Source organism: Paramisgurnus dabryanus, chromosome 24 (genome assembly GCF_030506205.2).
Source record: "Paramisgurnus dabryanus chromosome 24, PD_genome_1.1, whole genome shotgun sequence".
NCBI lineage: Eukaryota > Metazoa > Chordata > Actinopteri > Cypriniformes > Cobitidae > Paramisgurnus > Paramisgurnus dabryanus.
In genome coordinates, this window is record NC_133360.1 from 29,393,679 (window position 1) to 29,412,435 (window position 18,757).

Consider the following 18,757-nt stretch of genomic DNA (forward strand, 5'->3'; position numbering starts at 1 on the left):
CTCTCTCTCTCTCTCTCTCTCTCTCTCTCTCTCTCTCCCTCTCTCTCTCTCTCTGTCTCTCTCTCTCTCTTGGAAGTCCACCCTGGTTCCTTGGAGAAGCTCCCACAATAACGCTTTTCATTAAACATACTACAGCCAGCTTAATCGAAAGGTTTTTTAGGGCAGCAATGAGTGACTCTAATGATGCCTGACAGAAAAGGAAAACTAGCTTAGACAAATATCAGCCTATCCAAACGTGCTATTAGACCTTTACAATGAGCTTGAAATATGCCAGGATGTCATCCGTATTATTGAGCCAATCTCTTTCTTAAGACGATATTTACTTGCAGGGTGATTGATTGATGTCTTGAAAAAAGGAAAATTCCCCCATATCCCTAAAGAAGAGTCTAGCTGAAAGGACACGGCTATTATGATTGCATGCTTGGATTGATGAATGTTATCACTACGACATTGCTTATTGTAATGGGGTGAAAATTGTTTAGATTTATTTTAGACAAAAATCTTTTGGATAAGTTTATGGCGAAATTGGGACAGTATCACTTTGTAGCAGCGCATCACAAGATTTTTACATTTATGTAGTATTTAAATTTTAACATAAACCAGGGGACCCCCATTTTTTATATTTGTGTGCTTTATATGGGGGTCCTAGACCACCCCAGCCCGCCCCTTCAATTCAAACACTGCATGTAACACACACTGTAAAGGCATGATGAGAAGATGGATGGAAAGAGTTAAAAGAGATTTCACACTTGTCAACCTCCTGACAGCAGCAGATTAAAGGTTATGACAGTCTTCCTGTCAGGGTCAGCTGAAGACCTCGAAGGTTTTTAGATCAATATACATCAATGACCCTACGCAGTGACGAAAAGCCCCAGTCTGCCAGAGGTACAGACACACCGAAGGTCAAAATAACACTTGAAAAGTAATAGTTTGGTCTTTTCGATGATACTTTAGAGTTACCTAGTTGTCACCACTCAAAGCCAATTCTGTCATTAAACACACATTCTAAAACATTTAGCTTTTTTAATCCTCCATTGTGGGCCAACCCAAGCTTTAAATTAACCTAAAATGTTCATATTTGACCTTAGCATGGCTTGAAAGCACCCAGCATTTTTTCCAGTCCAATTGAGAGGGTCCCCAGAAAATGTTTTGCATTAAAAAACATCTAATAGCTGTCTAAACACAGCCCATACGTATAAGCTATAAAAGGCAACATTTGGGTTGTCAGTGAAAATTTAACAGCTGTCTAACCATAGCTCAAAAATAAATAAAATAAAATAAATAAATGAATGAAACCAAACACCTTGTAATCACTGTTGACTTTGCTTACATGATGCAATAACATTTCTTGAAAAAATTTAAGGCAAAAAACCCAAAACAAATTCAAGTTTATTTTAGCTAGAAGTGGGTTACTCATAGATGGACTATATATATATTGGTCTAAATTTTACCTAGACAGTTAAATGACAGCTATTGCCTGCTGGGTCTTGGTCAGTTTAACAGAAAGTTGCACATGCTTTTTTGTGCAGGATACTGTAAGTGCAAACCTAAAGTAAAAGACAGCATCTTGCTCATTTAAATGTGATTTTAAACAATTTTCTTGCTATTTGATCGCTTGATCAAAGTTTGATTCCACTTCTTTCTGCGAGAAATGTTCTGGCATTTACACAAAAGAAAAAGATATCTTTGAATTCATTTATCTTTCCCTTGTCTTAGTGTTAAGAACAAAATCCATTGCGGTTGGAAAACTAAAGCCAGATGTTGAAGTTAATTGGACTGCCTGCTACCACCTTGTGTAGGCTTCACCTAATCTGTATCCGCCATATGCTTTTACTTCTGCCATTCATTATTGTTTTTTCAGATGAAAACAGACCACGCATTAACGCTGAGAAACACCCCCCATGTGATAAACTTAGATATAAGATAGATATGTGAGACCATGAAGCTTAACAACTTTAATTGTATAATTTGTCTGCATTTACCATGAAAGTTTTTATATACGTTTAGAAATGTTCCACATTCCTACAATCTGTTTATGATTCATTTATGATTAATCTGTTAATTGTTAGTCTTTTAATTGTTTAAGCCTACAGGTATAGGAGGAGTGCACGACAATTCAAGTAATATTGATGATGAGAATAATATGTAGTATCTATTCATCTTTCCATTTTCTAAATCCGCTCATTCTCTGCCATAGATAAGTGGGTTTTGGAAAAATGGATGGATGTTATATAAACATATAAAATATAAATGGTGGAATCAGAGGTTTGCAAAATGTTAACTTTAGTGTGATAGCATTAAAGGCACGATCCCACACTCCTTGCAAATCTCTCTCCCAAGCCATGAATGTAAAACACATGAACGTATCGCAGACCAAAAGTGAGATGAAGACGGGAGAGAAGGAAAATTTGATATTTGCTGATTGCCTGTCATTTTGCACAGCGTACGATGTGAATAATTGGATGACGTATGCATAATCTCTGTGTATGCAAACACATGCTGACTGAATGAACATATATTTTATAATCCTACGCCTTTCAAAGTTAAAATACATTTATAAAAAAATACATTTAGATCAATTAACAGTGATTGCTATCAGGATAGGACACTTTCAACCAGCGTAACAACATTTTTTTTTTATGAGGATCATCTATTACACCTTAATGGTGCATTCCCACCAGCGGCGGTAGAGCGGCAAAAACGTGCATTTCGCGCGTAGTTGGACGCTTGAACATTTGAGTTCATGCGCGAATGCCGCACGTACAATTCTAGTAATTCAAGACATTCACGTGGAAATTTGCATCATGGGTTAACGCGCGCATCATGGGTTAAATCTGCGAAGTTCAGATTTTTTCCGCATCAATGCTCAATTCACGTTTACTGCGTGTACCGCGTCGCAGGATGCCTAATCACGTCTTTGCATTGACTTAACATGTAAACCACTCGCGCTTGCCGCGTCTACCGCATCTGGTGTGAACCCTGCATAAAAGTCCCAGTGAACAGGAAGTTACGATCAACTTCTATATCGTGACATATTTCCAAGTAAATTGATTGGATATAGAAAAATAAGCATTTTGTTTGGAAATTGAACACACAGCAGACTGACAATTGGAGGGGCGTGGTTAACGGATTTCCCGCCCAAGTCATCAAGCTGATGTCATCGGAGAACGATCACCATAAGAAGTCCTTTTTTTTTATTAAAGTCTGTGAGTTCGCTTATGAGTATGTGTCCATTTGAGTATGTGTGTGCGTCTTAGCTCACAGAAAACAGCTCGCTTTAACATCTTATTGTGCTCAAATTGTTTAAAAAGGCTTGAATGTTTACATTTACAAGGTTTAGAAAAACATGCAAATGATAAACTTTCTATATAAATAGTTATTTATTTCTAAATGATGCGTATTTGAGCGAATGATTATTAAAGAGATTATTATCATTTATGCGTGATTTCTGATGCTTTTTTCACAAAAATATTTAGTGTCTCTCCTGACTGGTTGGGCCAGCTGTCAATCTGAGTGGGCAGTGCCACCCTGGCCCTTATGTAGCCTCGCCAACATTCCATTAAAAATAAGAATTGTCAGTTTTGATTTCACATGGACTTTTATATGCTCTATTTGTTCTTAATTATTCATCAATGTTCACATACCCTATATTTAGTTACAGTGGTTTGACCCTAGCATCACGTTCAGCCAATTTAGGTTTGTTGTATGAGAGACAATCTGGTCTTACCGAGGCATCAGCCTGAGGCAACTTTACCCACAATCCTTCATTCTTAATGAAGGATAGCATATATAACCATGCTGTCATTCATGTGTGCAAAGTTTTGATTCCCCATTACTCACAAAAGATTCAGTTTGATCTTTGAAATTCCAATTAGACGTTTCAGAGTTAATTGAAGAATATAAAGCTATAATGGAAACAAATCTCATCCCAATCCTAAGAAGGGAAAAACATCACCGTGTCATACAACTTGACATCTCTTCTACTTATACAGGCATTGCCTGTATGAAAAAAAAACACTGAAATGTCAAGGGACCAATGTATCTGAATGTATCAACAATGTATCCACATGATATCTTATTATTTTGCTAGCAATTTATCATATCTTTTAAATCAGTTAACATATGCATGTTTACATGGTGCTTAAAAAGTGACTGATGAAGGCCTACAGAAAATCATTATTAATAATCAAAAATACTTTTTCTGTTTGTTTTCAGCTACTTAGATGGTCTGGTTCTTCGTCTAAAACATTTGTGAACCGTGAGGTCAAACCCAATCAAGAGCTTTGATCTTTTTTGCATTAGGAAGCCAGAGCGCAGATGGATAGATGAGCGAATGGATGTCGGGACGTTCGCTTGCCTCCGGTACACGAGGAAATGCCTGTCACTCTCATTATTATCAAGCTATAAACCCCGCCGCTGAAATGAAACATGTGCTGTACAGATAAAAACAGCATGTAATTATAATGAATAGATGTCTGTGGGTTGTCGCTGCCTGCTGAAAGAGGTCAAAAAAATGGAAAGGAACCAATCGGCATGTCCCCGTTTTTCCAAACAGAACATCCCACACAGGAAGCGTTCGTTTGGTGCCAATACAACACGGAAAGATTGACTTGACACACAGCTACTATAATGAAGCCTGACCCGTCATTTTAAACCAAAAATACAAATGCTGTTATTGTTTATCTCCCCCTTATATTGTAGCTTGATAGAGTCCCACAGAGATGACGTAATTTTGTAAGCTAACCCGGAGGTTAGCGGGACACTGGTTCCCTTGCAAAAAAGACCATTTATTTTCCCATAGACTTTTGGATTATTGCAAAAAATGAGCTCTGTGTTTAACAAAACTTAGTCTTCACAGATGAACACAATGTTTATGAAATTTAAAGTAAAAAATTGGCTTTTTATAATTCTAGTAAAATATTTTTTGCAACAATGTCCCGCTAACTTCCAGGTTAGCTTACAAAAATACAAAGCTTGAATGCACTGCCATCTTTAACATACAGTAATGTGAACACATTGAAGTGTTTGTTTAGATGAAACTAGGCAGACATCTCCCATTATGCACTGGCTTGCTTAACTGTATTTAGCGGTTAGATGCACAACTTCACATCCGACATTGAATCAACAGTTAAGTTATTAAAATGCTATTATGTTACATGGTCAATTCACTTTTATTTGCTATTCATTCATCAATCCATATGAATAATATCTTGCTGAGCAATGCTTACTGTATACTCTACACTAAAGAGTCAATTGACCGATATATTGCCCAATACACAATGTATTTACATTAATGCAGATGCATTCAAAGCCAATTACCCTGCATTCAATCCATTGATTTTATCGGCATCTTTGTTTTCCTATAGATCGAACCCATGCTAATGCAATGGTCTACAAATTAGGCCACAATCCAATGGGTTAGTCCTTGCCAATTCATTCACTAAATTATTTGTATACTGAAAATCAAATGTTAATTTTCACAAGAAAAATGGGGTCATGCAATGTTTGGGTGAAAGAAACTGTGAGTTACATCATAAATGTTCAGAGGAACAGTTCAGCGGAGAAGATTAAAAGCAAAAACCTTTTCAGATGGACAATACAGAGAGTACAATGTTGTCCCTACATGACTTCCTCTTATTATCTCTGAACATTTCTGTTGAAAAGCATTTCAGACAGCATTCAACCATTTTCTATATATTTTTTCTTCTGTGACAAGTCTGAGAAGTTGTCATTTTCATGGAGCATGGAGTCTAAATAGTGTACAAACAACTGCTCAGCTAAACTACTACTGAAAAAAAAGGATCTCATAGTTTTCTGAATGAAAGAAAATGAAAAAAAAAAACATATCTGCATTAAAAAAATAAAAATAATAATAATTGCGTACATTATTTGTATTTATACCACAGGGCTGTTAAATGCTTTATTCTGATTGGTTAAGACATTTTTCACTGGTTAACGCATGCCTAACCCGATAAATGTTTTAAAATAACCACCAGACCAATGTTTTTGGTAACCGTGATGAAAGCGGAATAATTCACTCCGGTCCATTTAATTATTTAAATTTTTCCCCGCCATTGATGAGTTATCTCGTCAATTAAGATAAATACATTTGCATAAAAAAACTTACCCAATTTATAAAAAAACTGAAGCCAAAACATTATTTACTTATTTTAAACTCTGTGTATGTTTTGATAATCATTCTTAATCTGATCTGTAATGAAATTCCTTCACAAAACTACAATTATTTCAGTTTTTTTCTAAAAAAAAATTAAAAATGTTTTAAAGAAAAATACCCATATTTAAGAGTTTATGAGCAGAGAAAAAATATATAGATAGGATGAAAGTTTTTTCCCCGTTTTGTTTGTTTGTTTATTGTTTGTTTAAAAGCAGAAGATCTGTTCTTTTATTTAATATATTTGTATGTTTATATATTTATAGAAGAACATTTTCCTGAAAGGCATTTTTGGAAGCTTTTGTGAAAATCATAAAAAATGCAACTTTTAAAAAAATGACTGGCGGGGAATGAGTTAAGAGAAAACATTTCCCTGCCAATGACGCTTTCCTGACGAGTTTTTATGACAATCTTTAATTTCGCTATCATCCAATAGATGGCGTTCTTACCCAATTCATAGAAAACTGAAGCAAAAACTAATTTAACAACATTTTAAACTCTGTGTATGTATTGATAACTGTTCTGAATCTGATCTCTAACAAAATTCTTTTACAAAAATGCAATTATTTCAGCTTTTTACTGAAATAGGTTATAAATTGAGAACAAATGGAGATTTTGCGAAACTTTTGTGAAAATCACAAAAAGATGGTGGCGGGCAACTTTAAAAAGAAAGGCTGGCGGGGAATGAGTTAAAAATAATGCTTCTGGTGGTGCCGCGTTACCACTTGTGCATTGTTTTCGAATAATTCAACGTTCTGTCATCAACGTTCTGTCATTTAAACTTCTCACAAAAAAAAAAAAAAAAAACATTTTTACCCAATGTTGTTTAGTGATGCTAGATGACACACTTCAGCTTTAAATGTTTCTTTATGCCTTTCAACAGAAAAGACAAAAACGAACAAATCCCCCTCTCAATACAGCCTCATTACATCTTATTAACGGCAAACCTGGCGAATGCACGGTGCACGTAATGACCTGTATGCAGGAGCACATCATTCCAGAGAACAACCCAAAAAGGATTCACAGAGACTTTCCAATCCATCCCCTGTAATTGTCTCCTCTACATTGCGAACGTGAACCTGGACCCCAGCCAATCCCTCTCTCTCTGTCATCCATCAGACCCGACTCGCCTTTGGCCCCCGGCTCACAGTGTTATTGTGGGGACGGCAGCATGTGCTTTCACTCTCATCACATAGTCGGGCCCTTGATGTCTGTAAATTGGCCCTCGCACCGATGGCGTCTCCGGGCGACGGAGACTGATCTGCACAGCCGAGGTGCCGCTGTCATTGCCAGCTGTCGCTGACGGAAATCTTTGCCACCTAAAATTCTTGAATATCTCACAGTTGTCCAGATGCCAGCGTACAAGACAGGACATTCAATAAATAAACAAGATTATAGCATTGTAAGCATATAAAAATATACTTATATGTGTAAGGAACTTTATGCTCATGATAGTATTGGTTAGGCAGACCTTTCACTACTGGGCTTCAACTTGTTTTGGACAAAAAACACCAACTTTACACCTGGTATTAAGATGCACTTTGGTCGATCGGATCACAAGTAGACGATGCTAAATACATCAACCATTCAGAGGTTGTTTAAGTCAACCGGATAGCTTTTATGTGTTCTCCGCCTTTTGATCTAATGTGTGATGTGCCAGGCACAATGTTTGAACAGCTGTCAACAAGAATTTGTCTCCTTTGTCCAACTGATCAACAAGATTGAAATCACAGAGCCTTAGTAAACATCATCAAGATGTAAACATAGTAAACAAACACAGCAAGGAGAATCGTGGAGGCCACTTTTGCATAAGAAGCTTGCACGTAGTTACATAAATGTAAGCCTAGCCTGTATGCACAGTAATACTAAGTTTACACAGTTAAATGTATTTAACTTCACGTTGACAAATACGTCATTTCATCTTGCATTTTTATTGGCTACTCAGTAAGTGTAGGTTGTGGGATCATTCTTAACTCTTTCCCCGCCATTGACGAGTTATCTTATGAAAAAACATGGTTGTGCAAATAGTAATCAACTCACCCCCCCAAAAATGGTTAATTTTCGTAAGAATATCTTTCATTGTACGATGAAGGACCATTGTTTTGGATCTATGATCATAGAAATCAAATGTTTAGCCATTTTAGACTATGGCAGGTGAAAATCATGAGGTGTGAACCTGGCTTTAGCCATTAACTGAGCTGTCACAGTTTAAATTGTTTCAAATATCCGTAGACAGACAAGCATTGTATTTCCATGGGACAGAGCCTACAATACAGAACAAATGTGTGTAACAGTTTCTTTTCCATGCTTTCATTTAGTCTGAATCTAGTCAATAATATTGATTCTTATGTTAATTATGCTGGATATTTCAGATTGTTTACCCCATGTGTAGATATTGACCTAACCATAGGTTATAAAAGACTCTTTAAAACTGAACTACAATCTACCATTGGCACAGTTTCAGTAGTTAACCCTCAATCAGTCCATGGGGTCTATATGACCCCAAACGACATTTCATTGGTTAAAAAAAGGTTCCCTTCATCTCAAAGATGTAAAACTTTGTGACTTTCCCTGAATAATCTATCTTTACATACAAAAAAAAAACTGGGCTTGATTTGGTTGTTCTAAAGGTATGTTAAAAATTTTATATCAATCTGTCCCTTGGGGTCAATATGACCCCAATTGAAAGTGAATTATTTATTAAAAATAAAAGTACTTTTTTCCATTTGTCAAAAAAAAAAATATCAATAAATCCAGCATAAATCAGAACATTTTGACACGGAAATGAAGGCCTGGTACTTGTGCACAAATGCAATGCAAAAAACACACGCTCACACAAACACACACAAATACACACAAACACACACAGGTATGACTGCCACAGAGAGCATTTGTGTGGAATTTGGCAAATAAAATCAGTCACAAATGCAGAAAATAACACATAAAGGGGTGTGACCTAATGCACGCACATGTACACTCACAAATATGTGCACACACACACATGCGGCGTGCACACACACACACACACACACACACACACACACACACAGACACAAACACTTACACTCAGTCAAATTTCTGTGGCATTTTGTAAAAACAGACATTTCAAAATGCATCAAAAACTATAAAAAATGACTATTTGAAATAATATTTATTTTTAATATCCTTTCTTATGTTTATATACACATACATTTACAAAATGTATCACAAAAGTAATGATTTGAGCAGTTGTCCATATCCAGGAAAATGAATGGGTCTCTATGGGAATCTGATGGTCGAAATGATTTAATTCCTACACTGTAATTCTTTATGTTTTTTTTTTTCTAAAAAACGATGCCTGAATTCAACACCTCACACCTATATCAATATCTAAAAACAATTTAAATCAAATTTAGATCATAATTTATGTGAATTTTCATAAAAAATTATATTTTTTCAAGCAAGCCAATGGTGTAGTTGAGGATTTTAGTGGTAAAAAGGTACAAAAGTACTTAAAATCTCTCAAAACAAAGCTTTATTGTATAGATGAGAAGTAAACAAAAAAAAAAAAGATATATTATTTGTATTATTGAAAATGTATATTTTTCTTACAATTATGCTTTCAATTTTGGGGTCATATAGACTCCAAGGGCCAGAAGTGTAAACAGAAAACGAGGAGCGTTTCAGTAGTTAACTATATAATTGGCTAAATTAATTTTTCTAGATGACTTTCTGAAAAACACCATCATGCTATCCCATTATGAATATCCCCAACTTCATTTGACAGCACATCCAGTCTATCTTGTAAGTCTCTGGGTACTGGAAACCAGTCAGCCTGAACTCTTCATGATGAGCTAAGGGAAGCTTGAGTAATTGATAGCTCTGTTATAGAGAAGAATGTGCTTTGTATTCAGATACAATAAAGTGAAACTGAACTGAACGCTGCATTAATAAGCTGGAGTCAATGAGCCTGACAGGGCTGTGCAAGAAATCCAAGGAAACAGAAGCAACTTTCATAATTTTTGACTTCCAGTTGTTTCAGGGCAAGTTGTCAGGTTTGTCAGCTCAGCAACAATGAAGCAACTTTCAGAAAGAAAAACTGCATGTTGCAGCATCCCAGCTGAAAACGCCTCATTTCTCTTTCTCTCTCTTTGTTTAGATGATTTCAGAGGGGTTTGGGCAGCTGCTCAGATTTTACACCCTAAAGGTCCATATTTTATGCATTTTTGGTCATCAGAAGGGTGTCCATTCAGCGCCTACAGGAGAATGTAGTACGTAGCGCGGGAGATGCATTGCATTTGGTCGCAGTGTGCATGCATGCATCAAAGGTCTGTGTCAAATAATTATACTTTGCAAGGCTGAGTGCACATACGTTCATGCACAGATACGAGGGTTTAAAGGTCTAGTCTATAACTTAACTGGTGAGGCTGGTCAACCAGCAGACCAAAAACCCTTTAATTTAAAGCATATAAAAGTTAATCAGATTGCAGAGAATGAACTTAGCGATTACCTGTGCACTTTCTGCTGGTGTCTTCTTTCTTGGAGGAGCTCATGAGCTTGCAGTTGAAGTTTTCCTCCCAAAATTCAGCAAACCAGACGTTTCTTCTATTATTCTCAAGCGTGCGTGACGTAAAGTAGGCATCAAACCCTGACAAAGACAAATGGGCATGGGTGTCAATGTAAACATCAGGTTATCTGTAAGTCATACGCATTCATTGTAACTGATACATAATTTACTTCCCATCATTTATCTCCTGAAGAACATCAAACATGTTTAAATACGGCACTGCTGATCATCAGAATATGTTGTGTTTTAGATGATGGTTAAATAGATTAACAGAACCAAGAAAGACCATACAGGTAAACTATCTTCACTTGTTGCATTTTGGTTGAACATTTTTTGGTGGAGAACAACACAAAGTTCAGCTTCCCAGCAACATCCCTAATATCCTTTTTTCACATGCACCCCATCAAACAGCAGAGTATTTCATCAGAACGATTGCCATTAGCACACCAAAATAAACATTTATCAACCTAGCTATGTAATATGATGCCTTCCGGTTAGTCCTTGTTGCCTGGCATTAGGGCTTAAACTACAGTATAAATAGATTCAGAGCGTAATGAGGCTTTCACGAGCAAGCCTTCACCAACAAGGACAAAGGTCAACAGAACTTTTAATTTGGCCAAAGGCGTCTGCTAACTTTACATACAAACTTTCTTTGCTTCCTCTCTACAAGCTGCAGAGGAATTAAGTTTGGATCTCTGTTGGCTCTATACGTGTTAGGGAAGAGATAAGGTTTATCATGTGGATGCTACAACACAGCTGCCCTAAGCCAGTCTCCAGATGTGCCTTTAATGGACTGCTGGGTATTTTATATGTTTGAATGGGAACAAGCATCCAGCCTATCTGCTGCTTCCAAGCTGCAGGCCGTGCCAACTCCATTTTGAAGGCTGTGGTGTAGTGGTAAAGTCAGTGCTTAGTTCTCGTGTAATTGGTTGTGCCAATCAATGTCGGCAAAATGGGATTTTTTTCTACTATTATAAATAAATAAATACACTGTAAATAAATACCTTGTTAATTGTCAATTCAAGTTGATTAAACTTAAAAAGGTACTTCAACTTTTTTAAGTAGTGAGGAGTTGCTATAAATTATAAAATATTATAATTGAATTTCAACTTTGTTTAATTTATAGCAACTCCTTAACTCCTTAGTCAGGAAAGTTTAAATGAATTCTGATAATTTCAAATCGATTAAACTTAAAAAAATGCAACAATGGATTTTTACAGCGTAGAAAGCAATTTGAACCCATCTGGATCACATTAGAAGCACAGTGCCCAAGTAGAATCATGCAATAATTGCTAGGCCATGTTTTCATATCAGAAGGATTATTTTAAATATCGACTACAATTATAAAATGAATCATAGTACTAAAATCGAAGATTTGTGTAAAATGTGTTTTGGCAACCAAAGTAATTCTGTTTACATAAGATGTGGAAAATGCAGATGATCAAGCTAATTGAACATTGTTGCCAGCGCGGCTTAAGCAGAACGTAACAGATTGGTAAGGTAAAGATACTAAAACTAGTGCTGGGCAAAGATTAATCGCGATTAATCACATTTAAAATAAAAGGGAGTATAGAATATATAAAAATATAAATAAATATATACACATGTAAATGTTTCTTAAATACATACATGAATGTATATATATATATATATATATATATATATATATATATATATATATATATATATATATACATTTATATATAAGTGTGTACTGTGTGTAATTATTATGCCAAAAAATCACTTTAATTTTGTATGCAATTAATCGCGATTAATCTTTGCCCAGCACTGACTAAAAGATAAAACCATTTCAGCATTTGTTATCGTAGAAACAACAAACAACAAGCGCTACTCTGAACAAAACTTGTGTTTAAGTCAGGGTTTAGTCAGTAGAAAATTCTTTAAAAATGAAAACATCTGACTCGCGGCCTGTAAGTAGTTGAAATGAATTATGATAATGAGCGTCGTGTCCACGTCAACCGGCCCAGGAAGTAAATTGTTGCCTACAATCTGTGTGTTTGTTGTAGTCCAAAAAAAAAAGAGATTTACATTGGAGACGATAACTCGCTTCATTGTTTACTTTGGGATTTGTACCTTTTGCATATCATTCATATGAACTAATACACACTTACACACCAAAGGAGATGTGAAATGGTAAATCGGATAATAGTTGCTCTTTAAGTTATAGAAACTCGGCAAGATAAAAAATTTAAATTTAAATGACAAGTTGTTTATACTTCACATTTTAAATGCAAAGGAAAAATGGTCACACTACTGTAGCTTTATGAACAATGTACGGTATAAAAATGTCAATTATTGATAATTATTACAGTGGACCGACTGAATGTTAAAAACTGTAAAACCTCTTCAATGGTTTAATCAGTCAACTAAATGATACTTTGAGGTTGACTGATGGACATTTGCCGCATTTTTGTCAGATGTGCCCCGACAAACCACAGGCGTTCTTGACTCGGAAACGTTTCCTCGACAGGTTTGCAAGCACTCTCATAAATTTAGCTAATTGCATCTAATTTGTACACAAACCCCGTACGCAAGTAACTCCCAAAAGCACATCCGTATGATTTTCTCTCTGTCTGCAGCACAAAGCTCAAACCCTCACCTTTTGTTAAAACAGCTGTTGTGTTGTGGACTATTAGCAACCTCCTCAGTTATGGAAATTCAGACCCATCCTCGTCCGGCAATATCACTTATTTATAAATATTAACAGTGTATTTAAAATAAGACTTTAGACATGAAGATTAGATTAGACACGAAGCTATGTTCAATAAACCACTAGACATAAAAAAATGATGTGAAGACAGCTCGAAACCATGCATTACAGTGGCGTCACATTCATTATTTATCCTCCTAATGTATTTAAATGGACAAACCATCTTTGCCTTGAAGTTGCAATAGATAATCTTTAGAAATGACCCTTGATTGAAGAGGTTAAATGATGGGGAGCAGTTTATACAATGTTCTGACCTATGAAAGAGCAATTTCAGGTAGGAAATATTATGGATCGAAGTAGAACATACATTTGCATAAAGCATCTATTTTTGTCCACACCCATGTTGATAAGAGTATTAAAAAACTGAAAATTGTTAAATTAAGACAAATTTAGAACAGATAAAAATGTAATTTGTGATTAATCGTGAGTTAACGCATGAAATCATGCGATTAATCTAGATGAAATATTTTAAACTATTGACAGCCTTAATTTGATTGTAAATAAGATTTTTCAAAATCTAAGTATTATCATATTGCATATTATAACGCATTACTTAACAAGTTATCCCATACAGTTACATGCAATACAGTACGGTGTATTACTAATAGCAATAAAAAGACTAAGCGGTTTGACACTGACAGCACTGAAATTGGCTAAATTTGAATATTATTTTATTTTATTGCCATGATTTTACAAATGCATTTATATATACAATAGTCAACAGTAGATTTCCCACTTCCCAGGTTTGCCATTGGTGATAGATACTCAAGATCTGATTGAAATAAACACTGCCCAGCAGTGAAACCCGAGGAAAAGTCATGTGAGAGATCATACTTCGCTGTGATTGGCTGTGGTTGACATCGCCCATGTTTGCTGCCTGCCTGAAATGGGCACAGATGGGTCGAAACAAGTAAACGTCTTCACCCACTGAGACATCATAATAAGTAGTTATATACAGTCAGCAACTGGTTATTTTTCTTTAGTTTAAATTAAAGGGGTGATCAGTGAGCGAAGTACTGTATTGATTTGAGCTGAAATGATTTTATTATGTGAGAAAAAAGCTTTAGGAAAACAATCATTATATGAAACATTTGACCACAGCATGTTGCAATTGACCATTTAGTTTGAAGCATTACATCGAGTTTTGTATAGCATATAATTATATAAGCAATTGTTGTAGGTTTATTTCTCTGCATGCACATGGCTTTGCAACCAATTTAGCCGGCTACTACATTTATTTTCATTTCTTATCTGAAGACGACAACAAGGTAACCACTAAGATGTAAAGTTCAAATTGATTGACTGGTGGGTATGTTAACAAATTAACCTACCAACGCCAGCCACACGCTCTTGGCACCAGGGAGGGGTAAATGACATCACGCATAAACGCAACATACTGTAGTTTGGGTAATCCCGGGGTCCGTTCAGCAAAACACATTCATTTTAAATTACCTGAGACCCGAGGCACACGTTAAACTTTTAGACCCGAACCCGTTGGGGTCGGACTTCGGGTTTTCGAATCTAGGTAGACTTGTGAAGACCTCTACTGTATATAAAACAAGCGATTTGATTTAAGTGACAGGGAATTTCATTGTGGTCACCCAACGCTATCTCATGGCAATTTGTACGTATTTTACGAGGTGGCTAATTCATATTAATTCCAGCACATTTGTAAATTTGTGTACGATTTGCTTTCGTTGGGGTTAGAGGTTCGTTATTGTTTTTATGATAAATGTATGTTCTTGGACAATTCACTTTGTACAAATTAATGCAAATTGGCCACCTCATAAAACACGTTTGAATTCTCGTGAGATCAGGCTTGGGCAGCAAACCTGGAACAACTCCATAGCCATACAGTTACCGACTGTCAGTCAATCAAAATCAGTACAGAGCAGTGCTGTGATATAATTTGCATTACTACTCTAGTCTCTTATACCCTGGTCCTTGATGCTGACTGTCTGCAGTTTATTCACAGCCTCACGTCTCTTACTGCTTTAAATATTGATCAGCTGTACTGTGCATATATTATAGAAAACCACAAACATGCATATATTTCCCTACTGCACCAATTTAAATCACTAAGACGAAAATCCAGCATAGATTTACTCTGAGGTGCGTGTGGGCAGCCATATACATCTTTAAGCATTTCAACAAGCATTGCCAAGGAAGATTAATTCATGTGGAGGCCTACACCATTTCCTTCCTTTGCCGTGGGTTTCCTTCCAAACCCACGTCCAGTATATTGTCGTAGAAATCATCAAAGAATTATCCCACGACTGCATCATCGATTTTTAAATCATTAGGCAACCTTAAACCTATTTCTTTCCAGGTTTCCAGAATCAACAACCCCCAAACAGTTCCAGTTCGTGCCCCCTCCAGATATCACGCCTGCTTGGCTACATTCGAGCTATCAAGCCATGCGAAAAACCTCAGGTGACAAACGCTAGCTACGACGACACTTCAAATAAAGTGCTTGAGCTTCTAGTGCCAGGTTGGATCTTAGACTTCTTGCTGTGATTTAATGTACGGTCCGTGGTTAAACGTTGCTCAGAGCCTGTAGGGACAAAGGGCAAACCAAACGGATCTCCAAATCAGAAAGGATCACACATCACCCTGTCACTCTTCCTTAAGTGACTCCAAGTGTCTCTGCTATAACGCTGTTGTCAAGTGCAATTGACTAATGCACTTGCAATTTGTCTATGTCTTGAGGTGAGTGCAATCCAGACGGGAGCAGCAACTTCAAATCAGGTCTACTAAAACAAGGCATTGATGGTGTGTGTGTGGTCAGGGGGAGGATGAGGAAATGGATAATTTTTATGGGTATTATGTAATTCGGTAACCTATAAAATGACAGCATTGGCACATAAGCACAAAAGTAAGTAAGGTTGTGCAAGGTTGTTGTAATAGACTGGCTTTATGCTGTGCATGAAAATTAATTGTCAGTTTCCTGGACAGGGTTTAGATTATTTCAGGACTAGCTTAAATTGGCATATTTAAGTAGATTTTACAAACAAACCTTAAAAAAACAAAACAAAACAAAAAAACAATAGAGGTGTGCCTCTTCACATGTGTTAATATGTCAGTTCAATGTGTTTTTAAATGAAGGCAGCTCAAACATGCATTTTAGTTTAGGACTTGGATAAACCCTGTATGGGAAACTACCCCAAAATGTTTCAGACTAAAATTTGACAGGATGAGCTATAAACCCGTGATTGACATAACACATTACTATGCCTACAGTTAAACTAAAGATCTACTAAAGCACTATATAGAATTATTATTATTGGTGGAAAGTACCCTTGGATAGGAACTTCTCCATGACATTGACATAAATAAAATAAAATAAATATTTATTTTGTGCTCACCCTTTTTTTGCAGTTAAAAGATAAACTGTAACTTACTATTATTATTATTTTTTTATTTTTTTTATTACATAATAATAATAATTTTAATTATTATTTATTAATTATTATTATCATTATTATTTTTTTAAATATAAAACTATATAGAATTATTATTATTGGTGGAAGGTACCCTTGGATAGGAACTTCTCCATGACATTGACATAAATAAAAATAAAAAAATATTTATTTTGTGCTCACCTTTTTTTTGCAGTTAAAAGATAAACTGTAACTTACTATTATTATTATTTTTTTTTTAAATAATAATAATTTTAAATATTATTTATTAATTATTATTATCATTATTATTATTATTATTTTTAATATAAAACGATATAAAATTATTATTATTGGTGGAAGGTACCCTTGTATAGGAACTTCTCCATGACATTGACATAAATAAAATAATAATAAATATTATAAATAAAATAAAATAAAATAAAAATGAATGAATATTTATTTTGTGCTCACCTTTTCTGTTGCAGTTAAAAGATAAACTGTAACTTACTCTTATTATTATTATTATTATTATTATTATTATTAATAAATAATTAATTATTATTATTATTATTATTAATATTATTATTAATAAATAATAATAATGTTATTAATATTTATTAATTACAACTCTTATTCCTTGGATAGGAACTTCTCCATGACATTGACACAAATAAAATAAAATTAAATAAAATAAAAATGAATGAATATTTATTTTGTGCTCACCTTTTCTGTTGCAGTTAAAAGATAAACTGTAACTTACTCTTATTATTATTATTATTATTAATAATTAATAATAATAATGTTATTAATATTTATTAATTACAACTCTTATTCCTTGGATAGGAACTTCTCCATGACATTGACACAAATAAAATAAAATAAAATAAAATAAAATAAAATAAAATAAAATAAAATAAAATAAAATAAAATAAATATTTATTTTGTGCTCACCTTTTTGTTGCAGTTATAAGATAAACTGTAACTTACAATTATTATTATTATTAATTATTATTATTATTTGCAGTAGTAGTAGTGACAATACATTTTATTTTTCATTGGACATTGCATAGCTTTTGTAGTCATTTTAACTATTTCCTTGCCATTGATGAGTTATGTTGTCAATTAAAAGAAAACATTGCATAAAAAACATGTTCCTGATGAGTTTTTGGTAATCTGTAATACTGTGATTATCCACTAGATCCACTTACCCAATTCATAAAAACTGAAGCAAATTTGTTTTTTATTAATTTTATACTTTGTGTATGTTTTGATAATCGTTCTGAATCTGATCTCTAAAAAAATTCCTTCACAAAAATGCAATTATTTCAGATTTTTGATAAAAAAAAAATATTTTTGCAGAAAAATACCCATATATAAGAGTTTATATGCAGAGAAAAACATAAAGATATTATTAAACTGTTTTCAAGTTTTGTTTGTTTATTGTTTGATTGATGGTCTGTTATTTTATTTGATATATTTGTATGTTTATATATATTTAGAAGAACATTTTCCTGGAAAGAATTTTGTGAAACTTTTGTATACAACAGAAAAAAGTGCTGGCGGGCAACTTTTAAAAAAATATGGCTGGTGGCGAATGAGTTAAAGAAACCAGTCATCTTTTGTGCTGAGCAATAACCCCCTTTTATAACATAGCTATTACTTTATTTTATCTTTCTAGTTTAACCTATACCATCTGACCCATTAAAACTAATGGACACCTTCAAATTGTTTGCATGCTCTGTTGTCAAGGCTAAAACATCATGAGGTGTTTGATGTAAAGGTAATCCTGCATACTCTTATGCTCAGTGTGGATTTAACCAGTTGAAATGCTCCCATTATTTTAATAATGAATAACCTAACCAACTGCAAATACTAAAATCCACATTGCTACTTCAAGTTCAACCTGT

At 34.7% G+C, this 18,757-nt stretch overlaps 1 protein-coding gene across 2 annotated transcripts in view; it reads right to left on the reverse strand.

Moving 5' to 3' along the window:
• Nucleotides 1–18,757, reverse strand: part of grm7 (glutamate metabotropic receptor 7) — a 189,091-nt gene that overhangs the window by 72,457 nt on the left and 97,877 nt on the right. For both annotated transcript variants that reach the window (XM_065259835.1, XM_065259836.1), the window contains exon 5: nucleotides 10,662–10,799. In XM_065259835.1, the coding sequence (XP_065115907.1) occupies nucleotides 10,662–10,799 (138 nt within the window). The remainder of the gene's footprint in view (nucleotides 1–10,661; nucleotides 10,800–18,757) is intronic.